We start from the raw sequence: 19,138 nt of genomic DNA on the forward strand, positions 1-19,138 counted from the left end.
AGAGAGAACAAACAACATTCCAAATACCAAAAGCAAAAGAGCAGGATAAAAGTAGGTGGGTTAGGGTTTCACCACAACCCAAACAAAGGATACACACGAGGAGAGAGGCAGTTTTTTTGCCTCCTTTTCTATAGCACATCACAAGTGTTAAACTTCCCAAGGAACACTTCCCAACAAAAGGCTTGTACTTTTGGAGGGATCGGTTTGGACCAGATTTCTCTCACTGGGAAGTTCACCCGCATAGGATCATTGTGAGTGAGCAAACCAAAGAAAGATGCACAGGAAAATAAACCATCAGAAGTTGGGGACCAAACTCTACAATCAGCTATAAATTGGTCCAAGTAGACCCTCTCAAGTGTTGAAATCAAAAGAAAAACAGTCTTTTGAGAATAAAGGACTGTTTAGAACAGATGCAGAAATCAAAATAAAACAATAGAAATCATTCTTCTAAGGAAGAGAAGATGAAGAAGAAGATGGCAGCAATAAGGGTTCAGAGAAAGAGAGTTTTGAACCTTAATCTCTCCTCTTACACCCCTAACACTATTTTATTAAGTTAAACTTTAATAATTTACAAAGAGGCCCTTAGTTGGGCAAGAAATTAAAAGAACATAACATAAATAGGCCCAAAATAAGGCCCATTACAGCAAAGAACATAAAAGATAAGAAAGGATAAACAGCCTATGGGCCATTCGGCCCATCTTCTCTACACTCTCCCTCAAGTTGAGCATAGATGTCAATCATTCCAAGCTTGCCAGTATCATGCTGAAGTTTCGCCTTGGGAATGCCCTTGGTGAGAAAATCTGCTAACTGTCCTTCAGAGGTGATGAAAGGAAGACATACTTCACCAGAAGCCACTCTTTCTCGAATGAAGTGTCTGACAACTTCAATATGCTTAGTTCTGTCATGTTGTACTGGGTTGTGAGCAATGTTGATGGCGGCCTGATTATCACAGTATAACATCATTGGCTTGTCATGCTCAATCCCCAGTTCCTCCATCAATGATTTTAACCACAATAGTTCAGAAACTCCATATGCCATGGCTCTATATTCAGCTTCTGCTGAAGATCGAGCAACAACAGATTGTTTCTTGCTTCTCCAAGAGACAATATTACCAGCCACCAAGCTGCAGTACCCAGAAGTAGATCTTCTGTCATCAATGTTTCCAGCCCAGTCAGCATCAGTATAGGCTTCAAGTTTCATATGGCCATGCTTGGCAAACAGAATTCCCTTTCCAGGGGAACCCTTCAAATAACACAGGATTCGCTCTGCTACTGCCATATGAGTATCCCAGGGATCATGCATGAATTGGCTAATGCAACTGACAGCATATGCAATGTTTGGTCGAGTCATGCATAGATAAAGAAGTTTTCCAAGAAGTCTCTGGAAGACTCCTTTGTCTTCTAACAATATTCCATCTGAAACAGAGAGTTTATGACTCATATTAATAGGAGTAGCAACTGGTCTAGCACCCATCTTCCCTGTTTCAAAGAGCAAATCGAGAACATACTTCCTCTGAGAGATAAGAATCCCATCCTTGGATCTAGCAACTTCTATGCCAAGGAAGTATCTCAATTCCCCCAGATCTTTGATCTCAAACTCTGTATGGAGGAAAGATTTGAGATCCTTAATTCCTAAAACATCATTACCAGTCACAACAATATCATCAACATACACAATCAGGTAAAATGCCAGGAGCCCTCTCCTCTTCACAAAGAGAGTATGATCAGACTGTGTCTGTACATAGCCAAAGTTAACAAGGGCAGCCCTAAACCTCTCAAACCATGCTCTAGGGGACTGTTTTAGTCCATAAAGAGATCTCTTCAGCTTGCATACCTTTCCTTTCATACATCCCTGGAGGAAGAGACATAAACCTCCTCATGTAATTCTCCATTTAGAAATGCATTCTTTACATCCAATTGATAAAGTGGCTAGTCAGAGTGAGCAGCCAAAGATAGAAGAACTCTCACAGAGGACATCTTGGCAACAGGGGCAAAGGTCTCCAGATAATCAATCTGATATGTCTGTGTATAACCTTTTGCAACCAGCCTAGCCTTGTACCTCTCAATGGTGCCATCAGCATGATATTTGATAGTAAAGACCCACTTACAGCAAACTGGATCCTTCCCTTCAGGCAAATCAACCACTTCCCAAGTGTCATTCTTGTGCAGGGCATCAATTTCGGGTCTCATAGCATCCCTCCATTATGGAATATTAAGAGCTTCTGACACAAACCTATGAATTGGGTTAGAGGCAACAGAAGAAAGGTAGGCAAAATATGAAGGAGAAAGCAAACGATAAGAAAGGTGTTTGGAAATGCAATGTGCAATACACTTCCTTTTTCCTTTCCTAATAGCAATGGGAATACCAAGGTCTGAGAAGGATGGCTCCAAAGGGACTGAAACAGTACATGTTGTCTCATCTGTAACTGGAAGTGCACGAGGCTCATGTGTTGTAGGGGAAACAACCTGCTCATTTCTGGATCTTTGCCTTTGATACATCCTGGGATTAAAGAGAGGACGAGGAGGTAAAGGGGGAGGAACACTGGGACAGGAAGAGTGGAATGATTGATCCTCCCTTAATTCATTTGAAGGAGGAAGAGACTCAATAAAAGACTCAACTGGGACAAGAAGAGGAAGAGCAAAGACCTGTGATAAATCCTCCCCCTTTGGACAATGTCCCTCCATAGAGGAACCATAAAAGGAAGAAAGCTCATCAAAGGTGACATCCATTGTGACATATCGAGTACCAGTTTTTGGATCAAAGCAACAGTAACCCTTCTGTGTGGGGGAATAACCAAGGAAGATACACTTGTGGGCTTTTGGTTCAAATTTATGTCTTTGGACACTAGGAATATGTACATAACAAGTGCAGCCAAAGACACGAAGAGGAATAGAAAAAAGCTCCTTGTCCGGATAAAGGAAACTGAAAGGAGACTTAAACCCCAAAACCCTGGATGGCATACGGTTTATAAGGTAGGTAGCAGTGAGAACAGCATCACCCCAAAACTTTGTAGGAACATGTGAGGCAAACAAGATACTTCTTGCAACTTCAACAATATGTCTATTTTTTCTTTCAGCAACTCCATTCTATTCTGGGGTCCTAATACAGGAGCTTTGATGAATAACCCCCAAGTCAGAGAGATAGCAGGACAAGTTCTTCTCAAAATATTCTTTTGCATTGTCATATCTGAAAATTTTAATCCTGGTATCAAACTGGGTTAGGACAAATTCATGGAATTGCCTCACAAGTTTGGGAACTTCATCACGAGATTTCATCAGCAATATCCAAGTAAACCGAGAAAAGTCATCAATGAACAAGATAAAATATTTGTAGCCACCCATAGAGGGTAAGTGGTAAACCCCCCCACACATCAGAGTGCACAATATTAAAAGGAGAAGAAGATCTTTTATTACTCAAGGGATAACTATTTTTACAATGCTTTGACAGCTCACAAGACTCACAATGAAGACTGGACAAACTAATTCCCTTAAACAGTTCAGGGAACAAATGACTCAATGCAGAAAAAGAAAGATGACCCAAATAAAAATGACATAACATAACTCGACTGATAGACTCTGTAGATATAGACCCAAAAGCAGCTTTTCTAGGTTGTTCAGGGCACTGTCCCAGAGTATCAAGTAGGTATATTCCATTCGCCTCATGGCCACTCCACCTTCTGAGACTCCAAATCCTGAAAAACACAGTAGGAAGGGAAGAAGGTTACACGACAGTTTAATGACTTAGTTAGATTACTTACAGATAACAAGTTTGTATTTAGTCTAGGTACATGAAGAGCAGAAGGTAGGAACAAGGAATTTGTAGCCTTGATGGTTCCCTTGCCAGAGATAGAGGCAAGAGAACCATCAGCTAGGGTGATTTTGTCACATCCAGGAAGTTTAAATCATATGAAACAAACAAGGTAGAAAGGTTGGTCATATGATCAGAAGCACCTGAATCAATAATCCAAGGGATCCTACGATTACCTGAAATGGTTGCATGATTGAAAAAAGCCCGTATACCTGAATGAGCAAATGCAGAAGAGGCTGAATTTTCTAAAGGGTTGGAAGAAGAAGTCACACCCTCTAGGTGACTGATCATCCTCCCAAACTTCTCATATTCTGCTTTCATGGCTGCTAACTGCTTACTAGCTGTCATCTCTTCAGTATGATACTTGTCACTATCTGGACCAGCAGCAGCATTAGCACTCCCTGCCCTTTTATTATCATGCTTCTTCTGAAACCAAAGAGGTAGAAGCTCAGGATGTAATTTCAGCACTTGTCTTTAGTGTGTTTTGGCCTTTTACAGTACTCACAGACAAACTCTTTCTTCCTTGAGCCACTAGGAGTCCCTGCAACCCCTTTGGGTTTCACTCCCATATTAGCAAAGTGATCATTTAGACCAGCCCCTTGAACCTGGACAATCCTTCTGCTCTCTTCACTACTTACCAAGGCATATGCTTGTGAAGTGAGACACTATCCTTGGATAAAATATTTTGTTTTATAATATCATACTCTGGGTTTAGTCCAGTTTAGAACTCAAACACCTTGTTTCACTCAACTAGTTTTCTATAGGTATCTGCATCATTAGTGGTGTCCCAGGTTACAACTTCTATCAAATCTATTTCTCCCCCTGTCTTAAATTCTTCACATCACTTCTCAACTTGTAAGCTCTAGCCACATTTAATTTTTGGGAATAGGTTTCAGCAACACTATCCCGGATTTCCTTTGCTGAATTCATCCACAAATAGTGCTTGACTAATCTGTGGCTGCATTGAGTTCACAAGCCACCCAATAACAGTATAATTTTCTTGCACCCACTTCTCATAAGATGGATCATCTTCTGAGGGAGCCTTTTTTCTCCCGGAGATAAAACCCCACTTTCCTCTACTACAGATATGAACCTTTACCGATTGTAACCATGCCAGATAATTAGTTCCATCCAGCTTGACTGTGGTCATAGTCAGTAAAGAGTCAACAGAGGCTCCCGGAACCTGCCCGGATTCAGCAACATTCTTGTTTTCAATCTCTGAGGAGTTCATCACTTTAAACACTTCAAAAGGATTTCAACCAACTTCAAAAGACACCGAATGAAGATGGAACAAGGACTGTGTTAAGCCTACCTCAATGCAGCAATACCACAAATCTGAGTCACACCCGAAAGCAGGGAGAAACAGAAACAGAAGCCGCACCTTGTAGACTACACGGAACACCAACCAACTTGGTTCGGTCTTCAAGAAAGAAAATCAGAAAACCTCCAAACACTGAGCACCCAGTCCAAATACCCTGCGGAGCTCGCAAACAGATTTCTCCAGGAAACTAGGGTTTCGGGCAGTACATTAGAATCAGCCAAGAAGGCGACACAGTCAGTCCACTTCTCTCTAGAAACCACTAACAACTGGGCAGAACCGAGACCTTTAACAGTCCGTACGGTTCAGTTCTCCATACACACTGTGTATGGAAAAAAAAAGGTGAAAAAGAGGGAAAAACGAGCCTGCTCTGATACCAAGAAGAAAAACAGTCTTTTGAGAATAAAGGACGTTTAGAACAGATGCAGAAATCAAAATAAAACAACAGAAATCATTCTTCTAAGGAAGAGAAGATGAAGAAGAAGATGGCGGCAATAAGGGTTCAGAGAAAGAGAGTTTCGAACCTTAATCTCTCCTCTTACACCCCTAACACTATTTTATTAAGTTAAACTTTAATAATTTACAAAGAGGCCCTTAGTTGGGCAAGAAATTAAAAGAACATAACATAGAAAGAATAGGCCCAGAATAAGGTCCATTACAGCAAAGAACATAAAAGATAAGAAAGGATAAACAGCCTATGGGCCATTCGGCCCATCTTCTCTACAAAATCAAAAGCACCAGAGACTCACATTCATTTTCCCCCAACCCTCTTCTAAAACCAAAATCCCAAGAGATCCTTAAATCTGAAAGCACATCAAACCTAGCAACAGGTTTGTTTTTATGGTTTGATAAGGAGTAGAGGTCTGGGAATTTGACCATAAGAGGCACATCCCCAACCCAAAGGTCTTCCCAAAATAAAACTTTGTTGCCACAATCAACATCAAACCTGATAAATTGAAGAAAGGTTGGATATACCTCAAAGATTGCCTCCAAGGAGAAATTGGAGCTGCATTGGGGGCTAGTTTTGCATCCCAGCCGTTATTTGCTTCACCATGAATGCTTTTAGTGACCCTATGCCACAACCTATCTTCTTCACAAGGGAATCTCCACAACCATTTCCCTAGAAGGGCCTTGTTTTTCTTTAATAGATTCCTTATACCTAATCCACCATGTTCCTTAGGGTAACAAACTTGCTCCTACTTCACTAAATGATCTTTCTTTTCATCACCTGGTTCCCACAAAAAGTCCCTCATAATCTTCTCCAACTTCCTAGCTATTTTCACCGGGATCTTAAAGGTGGAGAGGAAATAAGTGGGTAGGTTTGCTAGGGTTGATTTTATCAAGGTGATTCTTCCCCCCAAGGATATATAATTTCTCTTCCACATTGCCAACTTCTTTGTGAACCTCTCTACCATCGGTTTCCAGAAGCTTTCAGCTTTCAGATGGGCCCAAGGGCATACCTAAATATTCTAGAGGCCAATTTTTCACTTCACATCCTAGCAAATTTTCCATGGCTTGGATGTCCCCCCCCCCCCTTCAATGTTGATTCCAGCTACACAGTTTTTTCCCCAATTGACTTTCAGTTTGGAGGCCTGTTGAAATTCATCTACCAATCTTTTCAAATTCCTTAAACTGGATTCATCACAACTTTCACAGAAAATGACTATGTCATCAGCAAATTGCAAACGAGACACCACCACTTCTGATCTACACAGGACCAGTTATTAATACAATCATACTTTACCTTCTTTCAAAAAAAATGCTAAAAAAGTTTCAAAATGCCAAAAAATGTCAACATATATTAATTAAACATATAAATTTAAATTTTAAAATAAATGTTTGAAAAGGCCTATTATCTCAAATTAAAATAACATGTAAAACATATTTAAAATGAAATTTAAAAATAAAATCAAGCATAACATATAAAACATATTCAAACATGTAAAACTCACAATCTCTTTATTTTTCCCCTATTGCATTACTTCAAATAGCTAATGTTATTAAACATTATGCATTTCTGATTTTACGAGCTGCTTTTGTACCAAACCCTCAAGGCAAGCCCAAACAAGTCCATATTAGGGTCATAAATTCTTAATCCCTATAAAAAAGATTTTATAATTTTCATTGTCTTTTAAAAATATCTTTTATTAGGATGAATGAATAAGCAATATTAGCAAATATTAGACTTTTGGAGCGTCGGCGGACTTGTTAGGGTTTGGTCAGGGCATGGCACATACCCTAAAATGCGCCTTTTAAATCACTAGTTCATCCTGTCAATTGAAATTTGATGTAGGCCTACCCCCCCCCCAAATCCAGTGCTTTTTGTGGAGAAGTTTACTGTGGGAAGCTACATACATTGGATAGTTTGCAAAAACAGAGACCCTTTCTTTGTGCATCCACTAACCAGTGCATTCTATGCAAATCTAATAGTAAGAGTTGTTGCCACCTACCTCTATTCATTTGTTACATGCATTTGGGAATGATTTTTCTCCTTCTTTGGGTGTAGATAGAACTTGCCAACAAAGCTCAACACTTTGTTTAACTTGGATATATTTGTTTGGCCTAGAAAAAGGGGTAGAATCTAGTGGAGATGTACTAAGGCAGCATTGTTGTGTACTATTTGGGGTGGGGAATTTACTAATTGAAGGAGATTCTAAGATGGTTGTGGAGTGGCTATCAGATCTGGATTCTGTTATTTGGTGTTATAGGGATCTTCTAAATAAAGTTACTTGGCTAACGAGTAATAAGGGATATGACAGTTAGATTTCAATGAGTGAGCAGATCAGCAAGTGTAATAGCAAACTATTTTGCTAAACAAGGGGCCAATCAGAAACTGTTATTTTGGGCTGCTTTGTAATTGTGTACTCTTTGAGAAAGTGTTATTTTGAAGGGAGATCGAATCTCACACCTCTCTTTAGGCTGATTGTAAAGCTTTTTCTCCAATTCATAAAATCTTCATTCAATTATCAAAAAAAAAAAAATTGTTGTGGACTATTTAAGGAATGTCAAAATTTTTTTACAGAGAGAAGTGTATAAGCAATGATAGAATGTGTAATGACCAGCAACATGACCTTAAGAATACAATGAACTAGAAGATCATCTAATGGATTGGCTGACACTTAAGCCAAGCAAGGGGTCAATAGGTATCATCTATATAGGGCTCAGTTCTAACCTGTTTTTATGTTGTTATGTGAGAGGCTGCATCTCCTAAGGAGGAATGTACTGATTGTATATATTGTTGTTTATTAATAAAATTCACTACTATTACCTATCAAAAAACATAGATCTAATAAAAATGGCAGCATCTCCTGGGGCTTTGAGGATTGGTTACTAGGAGACCTTGGACTGCTGCTTGGCCAGTTTCGGTTCTACTATGGCTGGGCGTTTTGCCTGGTTGGGGCTTGGTTTCAAGGGGAAGGTTTTCTAAGCTGTAGCTGGTTCTTGTTGGGTTGTGAATGTCTAAGGAGAACTTTGCCATTTTTTCCTTTTTTCCTTTTTGTTTCTTGGGTAGGTTTCATACCCCCTCTTTCATTCTTATTTTCTTTTCTTTCATTATCTCTTTTCCTTTTGGGCATGCTTCCTGTAAAAGCTTTTACAATTAATATATTTCTGTTACTGATAAAAGATCATAAACAATTCTAGAGCCATAAAAGTGATTACAAGGAAACAAAACATGTGATAACAAAGAAGCAATACCAGTTGCCATTCACTTGAGCCTGCACCAGAGTGCACAAATGTAATCCATAACCAGTGATATCAACTTTCAATGGTTCTCCATTCTTTTCACCAGGAACACCACTCCATCCAAGAGGAACAATTGATGTGGCAGTCCTTATAACAGGGGATTCTACTATATGGCCAAGCTCTACAGCACCAGCAATTGTAAGGCCAAGCCATTGTTGTAAATGTGGAAACTGTGGCAATTGTTCCATTCCTAAGAACAGAGAAGCAGTACCACACATGCACAACTCATAGATTCTGCAAAGAAAAGGAATCAATCATAATAAAACACAATAATGAATATATATATGAGCAGTCAGCAGACATAGCTTGCCTGTAACAACCTGCATCAAGAATAAAAGAACAACTCGATTGCAAAATTTGAATCAATACTTGGTCAATTTTAGGATCCTGACCTCAATAACCAAGATTTTGTTTAGATGTCCATTATTTTTTTTCTAAATTTAACATAATATTTTCTTTCTTTTGAATGGTATAATTATATTAATAAGAAGAGAAGGAAATTCCCCCAAAAAGAAGATGCAAGAAAAGAGGAGAAAGGCTGAGACACAGAATGACTACAATACAAGATTACATGTAAGTTGTAACATAAAATTTTTTTATGTATAATTACACACATGAAGATGTCAAAAAGCCCAAGCCTAGAACAGGAACTAGAAGATTTTTGTGAATAAATGTAGACCTCTGCAAAGAATTTAAAGGATATCAGTTCCTTTATCACTGAAGGGCTTTGGTGCTCAACAAATTCAACAGTGTGACTTGAGATTTTGATAACGAGTAGAATGAATTGACTAGAAAGATCTATATAATTCACTTTCACTTCACATTCCTTTTTATTTTCTTTTTCTTTTCTTCTTATTAGTTTTTTTTTTTTGGTTTGAAGGAGCTAAAATGGTGAAGACAACATGCTTTTTTTTTCTTTTCTTTTCTTTTCTTTTTTTTTTTTTTTTTTTTGGGTGGGGGGGGGGGGGGGTCTCATTCCCTTTTTTACAACTTCACGACTTGCACTTTTAATAAAATTACCTTTACTGTCAAAACACTCCACGCTACTGTCCAATAAAAGCTCTGAAGTACACCACTATCCACACCCAAGACATTGGACTAAGTAAATACAAAAACTAAAACCAGAAAACATCAAACTGGCAAGTGTCTAATATGTGAAAAGGTGGATCATTTGCTTCTTAATTGTAAGGTTGGGTAAAAGATTTGGGGATTCCAATGGAGGGAAGCTACCCACTAAGATGAGGAAATGAGCCAATCTAACTTTCATTCAAGTAAGAAGACTTAAAATGTCATTAGGGCAAGTCTAGTGAGTGTATCTTGTTCTTAGGTATGAATATTTTTTTCTGGATCAATAACAGAAGCATTTTATTAGAATTAAGAAAGCAGATACAAGTACAGAAAGGCACAGGGAGAGGTAGACACTCTTAACTCTCCCCACATAGAGAAGAAGGATTACAACTTAGCCCAAAACATTTGATCCCTTCCCACCCCTTGTTTAGCAAGTGCATATGCAAAGGAATTATCACTTCCCTTAACTCACTGCAAGTTCACTTCTATTAGTTCTACTGGGTCAGTCACTTAAATTCCTTCTTTCATTAGTGTATCCCACATTCCATCATCCTCCTCTACCCTGCCTATTACCAATTTTAAACTTCATTCAATGATCAACCTGCTAATATTCAGCTCCTTTGCAGGGTTTGCAACACCACTTTAACCATATGATCCTGATATATGCTTTTGGAACCATCAACTACTTCAATTCTGTTATTGGAAGCTATTCATTTTTATCTTCTTTTTGATCATTAAAAAGATGAAGAGAAGAAACTTTTGTTGATTCAAAATAAAGCAAATAAGGCTGCAAACATATAACCCAATAAACAAGCTTGGAATAAGAAATTTCTGAAAGGAAGACTTGTCAAAAATAGCCATCTCAGGAGGGATGCTCCACAAGAACTTTCTGAAAGGAAAGGCTAAGAAAGCGTGGAAATAAAGACTCATTAAAAATAGCTATTTCAGGAGGGATGCTCCACAATAAATATCCATCTTTCCTACACCTTGTCTGGCTGGTGGATGGCCCATCTGCCGGTGCATTCCCAAATCTCCAGATCCATTTGAATTAGACGTTAACATTATATATCAGAGATTTAGCTTCTCTCACCATGTGTTTAAACCTCCATGAGCCTTCAGTTCACTGCCTCCAGCCAATTACCCCTTTGGAGTCTCCTTCCACTTCCACATTCACTTGCTGAAATTTCAATGTCAACATGAGTTACAACCCTTGCACCATAGTTGTCAAGGCGACATCTAGGCAGGTGCCTAGGCGACAAGGCACCCTTTGAGGCTCACCTCGCCTAATCGCCAAACAGTTTTGTACTATGTATTATAAAATACTTTTTTATTCTTTGTTTTTTGACATTATAATTATAAAATAGGCACTATTAAACTAAAATATTCATTTGTGTGTTTATATACTAATTTCTTTTTATTATTTTCTTATTTGTTAGGGTTTGATCAAGATAAACATTGCTAAATGCTGTATTGAACTCCCAAAGACTTTAAAACCTGAACCAATAAGTAAGGAAGAACTTAAAATTTTGTCTAATCAACACATTTTCTACTACTACTACTACTACTACACATTTTCTAATCAACACATTTTCTTTTCTTCTTTTCCTATAGCAAAAATAAGGGTTCAGCCCCTATATTTTTTGAATTTTCTTTTCCTTCTTTTTCTTCTCATGAATATGTTGATTTTTATACTTTAACATGAACTCTATACTTTCCTTATGAAAATTATGAATAATTCTCAAGGAAATATGGTTATGGTACCTAGGGAACTACGCTAGGATCTATGTTTTCTACATAAAAAAAATCCATCGCCTAGGCGACTAGGCGACAAGGCGCCCCCCTGTCGCCTAGCCTCACATTGGCGGCTTGAAAACTATGTCTTGCACTAAAGCCTTCAATTCTGTCATAATGTAATAGTCTATGGGTACAAAGCCAATGGGATCCCACGTAGCCTCTCTGAAAGCTTCTCCTATCTGTGATGGGCTTGGGTAGCCATTGAAGTTTATTGCTCCTTGTGATGGAGGAAACCAAGGCCGATTGGCAATCTGCTTGGATCATAGGTATGAAATCTCTAGACTCAAGAGAGGGTATTCATCACAAACCTTCCTAATCACTTTTCATAAGTTGATTCCATATGAGGAGGAATCTGTCTGAACTAAGTTGATTCCATGAGGGTATCCATCTATACCCCGTGTTTGTCCAATGCATTGGTCAAACTGTTTGTTGATCTTCTAACCTACTGTAGAGTTTCTTCAAGTTCTCTGGTCGAATCTTTAGTTTCTCTAAGAATCTGTCTGAACTAACATATTGCTCGATTTATGTTTTCCAACCATCTAAGCACTACTGTTGAGTCAACCTCTATGACAATCTACTTGAAATTTAAAGAATGTATGAATCCCAAATTAACACTGCCAAGAGTTCTGCCTTTTATGGAACTTCCAGCTCCAATTGGTCCCAAGTACAAAACTACAAATCTAGTTATTGCATTCATTTCTGAATACTTCACCTATTCTAGATGGGCTTGGGTCCCCAATTCTACATCCATGAAAATTCATCTTCACACAGCCATTCCTTCATGGAATGCATTGCATTTGAGTTACCCTTCTAGTGGATGATGAATTAGCCACCTACTGTCATACTCTAAACATATCATTGATTAGCCCTTAGGTTGATTCTTTAGTAAGATGCTACTATGCATTTGTTTTGTCCTATCATTATTTCATATTTTTTCTTTTCTTTAATTAATAAAATCATTGATCACTTACTGGTTAAAAAAGTATCTAATACCAGATTTAAAGAATGGAAATTTTCATCAAGAAAAGGTTAAAACATAAAAAAGTCTTAAATATAACCAAACTGCAGTAAGCAAGACATCAACCAACCTCAAGTAGCAAGTTGCTTAACCAGCAGGAAGAAAAAATACAATAATATACATGAGAAGGTTTTAAAACAAGAAAAGTAACTCAAACAATCATCCTGCCTAAGAAATTTTGCAACAGTAACAAACTTTTTTTGTTTTTTGGGAGGGGGAGTGAGAACAGGGAAAGAGGGAGGAGAGAGGGATCAACTTTTCACAGACATCAAGTATAGACATGCCCACCAGAAAAAAAAAAAAAAAAAAAAGACAAATCAGGGACTAGAAATAATCTCCTGCCATTTTGTTGTACAACTTTAAGAACAGATTTTTGGTCTTTTTGGATGCAAGTGGATAGTGCCTCTGCAGATTGGTGGGCTCTTCCACACTACTACCTTCAAGTAGCCTAAGAGGAGAGGGAAAGTTCTATGGAGATGTTCTAGGGATGCTTTAGTGTGGACAGTATGGAAGGGAAGGAATGCCAGGATATTTAATGATAAAGAGAGGGATGAGGCTACTGTTTGGGATTGCATTGTGAACAGGGCTACCAATTGGCCTAAAGCATTGGATCTCTTCTCACAATTCTCCTTTGTCGACTTGTGGAGAAACTGGGAATTTGTTGCAAAATCTTCCTTGGTTAAGGACAATCCTATAGTAGCTTGGAAGCCTCAAAAAGAAGGCTCTATCAAGATGAACTTTGATGGTAACTGCCTTGGTAATCCTGGGCCTTCTGGTATTGGAGGAGTTTTTAGAAATGCAGAGGGTCAGATTGTTAACCTTATTTTCTGGTCCAATTGGAGTTGGGGATGAGGTTAATGCAGGGTCCAAGCAGTTCTAGAGGGAGAACAGATTGCTAGAGAACTGAATTATGGAAGTTTCCTAATTGAAGGTAATTCTAAACTGGTAACTGCAAGGCTGAAGGAGCCGGACACTGTAGCTTGGTCCTCTAGAGAGGTGATGAGAAGATTCAAGTGGCTAACCTCCAATATAACAGTGAGAGTTCATTGGGAGAGGATATCAGTTAATGGGGTGGCAGACTTTCAAGCTATGCAAGGGGTGTATGTATAGGGATCATTTATTTTGGGCTCAATTGTAATCCTAATTTGATTTTGAGGCCGCAACTTGCACCTCTTTGGAATTTTTATGCTGTATCCTTTGATAGTTCCTATTTGATCATTAATAAAATGATTATTCAACCATTATGCATTGCTACTCTCAAGTGTGAATCACTATCAGATTAGTTGATTAGCTACAGTCCATTCATTGGGGTGTCAGAAAAAAGAAAAAAAAAAGTGTTACAAAAAATTGGCTGAAATTCTAAATAGAATTTGGAGAATCTTACTTCTGAAAGCGAGACCTGTATGATTTCATTGAATGTGACTGGAATCTCTCTCTCAATTCTGAGATCACAGACCTCACCTGCAAATACCTTTGCCAGCAGAAAGTAACCAACATGAGAGGTTCTAGAAATTGCTAAACAGCAATTCTATGGTTGCAAAACAATGTAAATTAAATTAAGATTACAGTCATGCAATGTGAAAAAAGCCCTATGATAACAAATACTGAGCTTAATAAATGAAGCACGTACCGATATCAATTTTGAGTACTCTGTGTCAGAGAGTGATTCAACCAAAGAGTTCCCCAAGAGATAAAGCTGAAATGAATAACCAACAATAAACTGATCAAAAAAATGAATAACAAACAATAAGATTCCATATATGACACAACAGTTCAGAGGAAATCCCAAAAGAGCATCAATGCATCATCATTATAAACAACACGAATAACTAGGAATAGAAATTCCTATACATGCCATACCATCTTGAGTGCCCATTAAAATGAACAAGGGCATACAATAACCAGATCTGAGCCTCTCAGAGGGGGGCTCAACCTCTTACAGAAGATACCTTGGAGAAGAAGAAAAAAAGAAGAGAAGAGAGGAAGAGGAGAAGAGAAGGGAGAGTATTATTAATGATTGAGATCACATTCCATGCATGCTGGTGTCTAACAACCTGGGTAGCGTGGCCTTCTGGTGTAGATATATCTAACTAGTGGCTTCATGGGCTGGCTCAAATCTGGACCGACACTGTGATGGGTTAGATGGTTGGCCAGCTTGGAGTGTTGGCCCACTGGTCGCAGTGCTGGACCTTGGGATTTATCAGTCCCACCCCCTTTAGGAGGCACCTTATCCTCAAGGTTTAATTGGGGAAATTTCTGCTGCATCTTCAAATAGTCTTCCCATGTAGCGTCCTAAGGAGGTATGTTCTTTCCAGGAAATTAAGACTTGCCTGGTTATTTTCTTACTCTGCTTGATCCATCTAAAGTCCATCACTTCCCTCGGTTCCACCTGTAATGTTCCTTCCTCCATAAATTCCAGTAGAAGTGGTGGTGTGTCCACAGCTGGAGTGAGGTTCAGCTTAAATAAGGATACGTGGAACACTAGATGAAGCTTGGAGGTGGCATGCAGGTTCAATTTATAGGCGACCTCCCCTACTCCTTCAAGGATCTGGAATGGACTCAAGTACCTGGCCAAAAGCTTCTGCCATGCTCAGTGAGCCAAGGAGGTCTGCTTGTACGGCTGCAACTTGAGATAAACCCAATCCCTTATTGAAAACTCCATTTCTCTGTGCCTTCTATCATATATTAACTTCATTCTCTGTTGGGCCCACATCAGGTGATGTTTTAGGGACCAAAGGACTTCATCTCTTGTTGTAAGCTATAGGTCTACTTCAACTGCCGCTGACCCTTTCTCATAAGGAAACAAGGCAGGTGATTCCTTCCCATAAACAGCTGAAAATGGTGCCATGCCAGTGGAAATATGATAAGTTGTACTATACCAATATTCCGCCCATGGTAGCCAAACTATCCACTGCTTAGGGTCCTTACCAATAAAACATCTGAGATACATCTCAGAGCACCTATTAATGACCTATTGACCATCCATCTGAGGATGGTAGCTCGTAGAATGCATCTTCTTGACCTCTTGGTTCTTGAAAAATTCCTCCCAAAACCAGCTCATGAACAGGGGATCTCTGTTGATGAGGAGTGCCATGTAGCTTGGCTACATATAAGCTCGAGCAACTGAGGCTGTCATATATGGGTGTGGAAGAGCTATGAAATGACCATACTTAGTCGGTCAACCACCACAAGAACTACAGACTTACCTACTGATAGGGAGACCAGTGATAAAGTCCATGGTCACATCCTCCCAGATTCTTTCTGGAATTGGTAGAGGTTGGAGAGTGCCTACCAGAGATTGAGTGCTATACTTCTGTGTTGGAAGGTGGTGCACTTGCGGATGTAGGTCTGAATGGACCTTTTCATTCCCTTACAGTAGTAGTGGACAGCTAGGCACTTATAGGTCCTAAGAACACCTGAGTGCCCTCCTGCGGCTGAGTTGTGGAATAAATCTAGCAAGTCCTCAGTGTGCTTTGACTTGCTTGGAAGGTGGAATTAGACACCGAGTGCCCTGGGGCTTGATTTGGGTCTTGCGGCCATAAATCCTTGATCTTCATGAGCTCTGGGTTTTCTGGGCTTCGGCCTTGAGTTGATCCAGCAAGGGAAAACTGGGCTGGATAGCCCCATTAACTGAAACTCCTTGGCCTGACAGAGGGCATCAGCAGCTGCATTTGAGGGTCCGGGCTTGTACTCGATTTTGAAGTCTTATCCAAGCTACTTATAAGCCCATTTCTGCTGCTCCAGGCCCAAAACCTGCTTGCCTAGTAGGTGTTTTATACTCTTGTGGTCTGTTCTCACAGTAAATAGGTAGACCAATAAGTAGACCCACCATTTCTGGATTGCCATAGTGATTGCCATAAGTTCCTTCTCATATGTGGAGTTCACTTGGCCCTGAGGCTCAAGGCCTTGCTCAAGTAAGCAATCAGCTAGCCCTGTTGCATGAGAACTGCCCCCACAACCTTTCCTAATGCATCAATTTCAACTATTAAGTCTTGTGAGAAATCTATGAGAGCTGGTGGATATGTCACAGCTTCTTTAAGCTTGTTAAAGGCCTTGTCAGCTTGCTCCCGCCATTCAAAGGAATTTTCTTGAGAAGCTGAGTGAGAGCTGCTGCAATAGCTCCGTACTCCTTGATGAACCGGCAGTAATACCTGGTCAAACCCAGAAATCCACATAGCCCCTTAAGGATGTGGAACAAACCCAGCTCACCATGCAAGCCACCTTATCGGGGTCTGTTAACACTTCACCCCCTGTAATAATATGACCAAGAAAACTGATTTGTGTCTAGCTGAAAGAACACTTAGTAGCTTTGGCATACAGCTGATGGCTTCTCATTACCTCCAATGTGCACTGAAGGTGTTGTAGATGGGAAGCCCAATCTGGGCTATAGACCGATATATTGTCAAAAAAGACGAGTATGTATTTCCTTAGAAAGGGCTTGAAGATGTCATTCATCAATCTATGGAAGGTGGAGGGGGCATTTGTCATGCCAAAAGGCATGACTACAAATTCGTAGTATCCCTCCGGGGTTCGAAAGAACATTTTGTTAATGTCATCAGGGTGGACCCTGATTTGGTGATATCCCGACCTCAAATCCAGCTTAGAAAAATAAGTTGACTGGCCCAATTCATCAAACAACTCCTCTATTACGGGTATTGCGAACCGGTCCTTAATGGTGATTTGGTTCAAGGTTCGGTAGTCCACACAAAACCATAGTTGTCAAGGCGATGCCTAGGTGACAAGGCACCCTTTTAGGCTCACCTCACCTAATCGCCAAGCAGCTTTTTACTTTCTATTATAAAATACTTTTTTGTTCTTTATTTTGTGAGATTATAATTATAAAATAGACATTATTAAACTAAAATAATCATTTTGTGTGTTTATATACTATTTTCTTTTTATTATTTTCTTATTTGTTAGGGTTTAATCAACACAAACATTGCTAAATGCTGTAATTGAACCCTCAAATACTTCAAAACCTGAACCAATAAAGAAGAACTCAAGATTTTGTCTAGTCAACACCACTACTACTACTACTACTACCAATACTTTTTCTTTTTTTTTCTTTTCCTATAACAAAAATAAGGGTTCAGCCCCAAAATTTTTTGATTAAAGGAAATATGGTTATGGTACCTAGGGAACTACCCTAGGACCTATGTTTTTACATAAAAAAACCCATCGCCTAGGCAACGAGGCACCCCCATGTTGCCTAGCCTCACCTTGGCACCTTGAAAACTATGCATAGAACCTCCAGGAGCCATCCTTCTTCTTTACCAACAGTACTAGGGAGTAGAGGTTGCAACTAGGTTGAATATGACCCATAGTTGTCAAGGCGCCCTAGGCGACAAGGCACCCTTGGAAGCTCGCCTCGCCCAATCGCCTAACAGTTTTGTGCATCGGGTTATAAAATACTTTTATATTTTTAATTTTTTGACATTATAATTATAAAATAGACATTATTAAACTAGAATATTCATTTTATGTGTTTATATGCTAATTTCTTTTTATTATTTTCTTATTCTGTTAGGATTTAATCAATGCAACATTGCTAACTGCCGTATTGAACCCATGGTTCATAGTACCGATGCACTTATTTGTATTGGCAGAGGTGTATCGGTACTTATAACGATACTTCCCCTATTTTTTTATTTCTTTAGTTTTCAATTTCATTTATAAATATATATACATATATATAGATATATATATATATATATTATTTCAAAAAATGGGTCCCCGAAAACACCTGTAAACAAGTATCAGGACCCCAAAGATACAATACAATACACCCGATATGGGGCGTTTCATATCGAAATTTTGATCCTTGATTGAACCCTCAAAATTTTCAAAACCTGAACCTAGAAGCAAAGGAAGAACTTAAAATTTTGTCTAATCAACAAATTTTCTTCTTCCATGTCTTCTTCTTCTTCTTCTTTTTCTTCCACCTTTTCTTTTCTTCTTTCTTATAACAAAAGTACGGGTTCAGCCTGTATATTTTTTGAATTTTCTTTACTTTGTTCTTTTTCCTCTATTAAAATGTTGATTTTCTAGACTTAAACATGAAATTTATACTTTTCTTATGAAAATTATGAATAATTATTAAGGAAATATGGTTATAGAACCTAGGGAACTACCCTAGGATATATGGTTTTACTTAAAAAAAATTCATCGCCTAGGCGCCTCCCTGTCGCCTAGCCTTGCTTGGCGCCTTGAAAACTATGATATGACCTTTGGACAACAATTCTTGGACTGTCTTCTCAATTTCTAGTCACTGATAGTGGGGGTAGTGGTACAGCCTCACATTAGTGGGTGGGGCCCCAGGCAGCATATGGATTCAGTGATCATGAGGTCTAGTAAGCAATAAGTTTTCTGGCTCTTGGAAAAAATCATGG

The 19,138-nt window shown here is 39.0% G+C and overlaps 1 protein-coding gene across 3 annotated transcripts in view; it reads right to left on the reverse strand.

The window, feature by feature from the left end:
- The window catches only part of LOC104586294 (lipase class 3 family protein), a 63,003-nt gene that overhangs the window by 25,441 nt on the left and 18,424 nt on the right, over window positions 1-19,138 (reverse strand). For all 3 annotated transcript variants that reach the window (XM_088896599.1, XM_010243469.3, XM_010243470.3), the window contains 3 exons: window positions 14,380-14,445; window positions 14,134-14,210; window positions 8,822-9,103 (listed from right to left, as the gene is read on the reverse strand). In XM_088896599.1, the coding sequence (XP_088752725.1) occupies window positions 8,822-9,103; window positions 14,134-14,210; window positions 14,380-14,445 (425 nt within the window). The remainder of the gene's footprint in view (window positions 1-8,821; window positions 9,104-14,133; window positions 14,211-14,379; window positions 14,446-19,138) is intronic.

Source organism: Nelumbo nucifera, chromosome 1, assembly GCF_055504915.1.
Source record: "Nelumbo nucifera cultivar China Antique chromosome 1, China Antique-T2T, whole genome shotgun sequence".
NCBI classification, from domain to species: domain Eukaryota; kingdom Viridiplantae; phylum Streptophyta; class Magnoliopsida; order Proteales; family Nelumbonaceae; genus Nelumbo; species Nelumbo nucifera.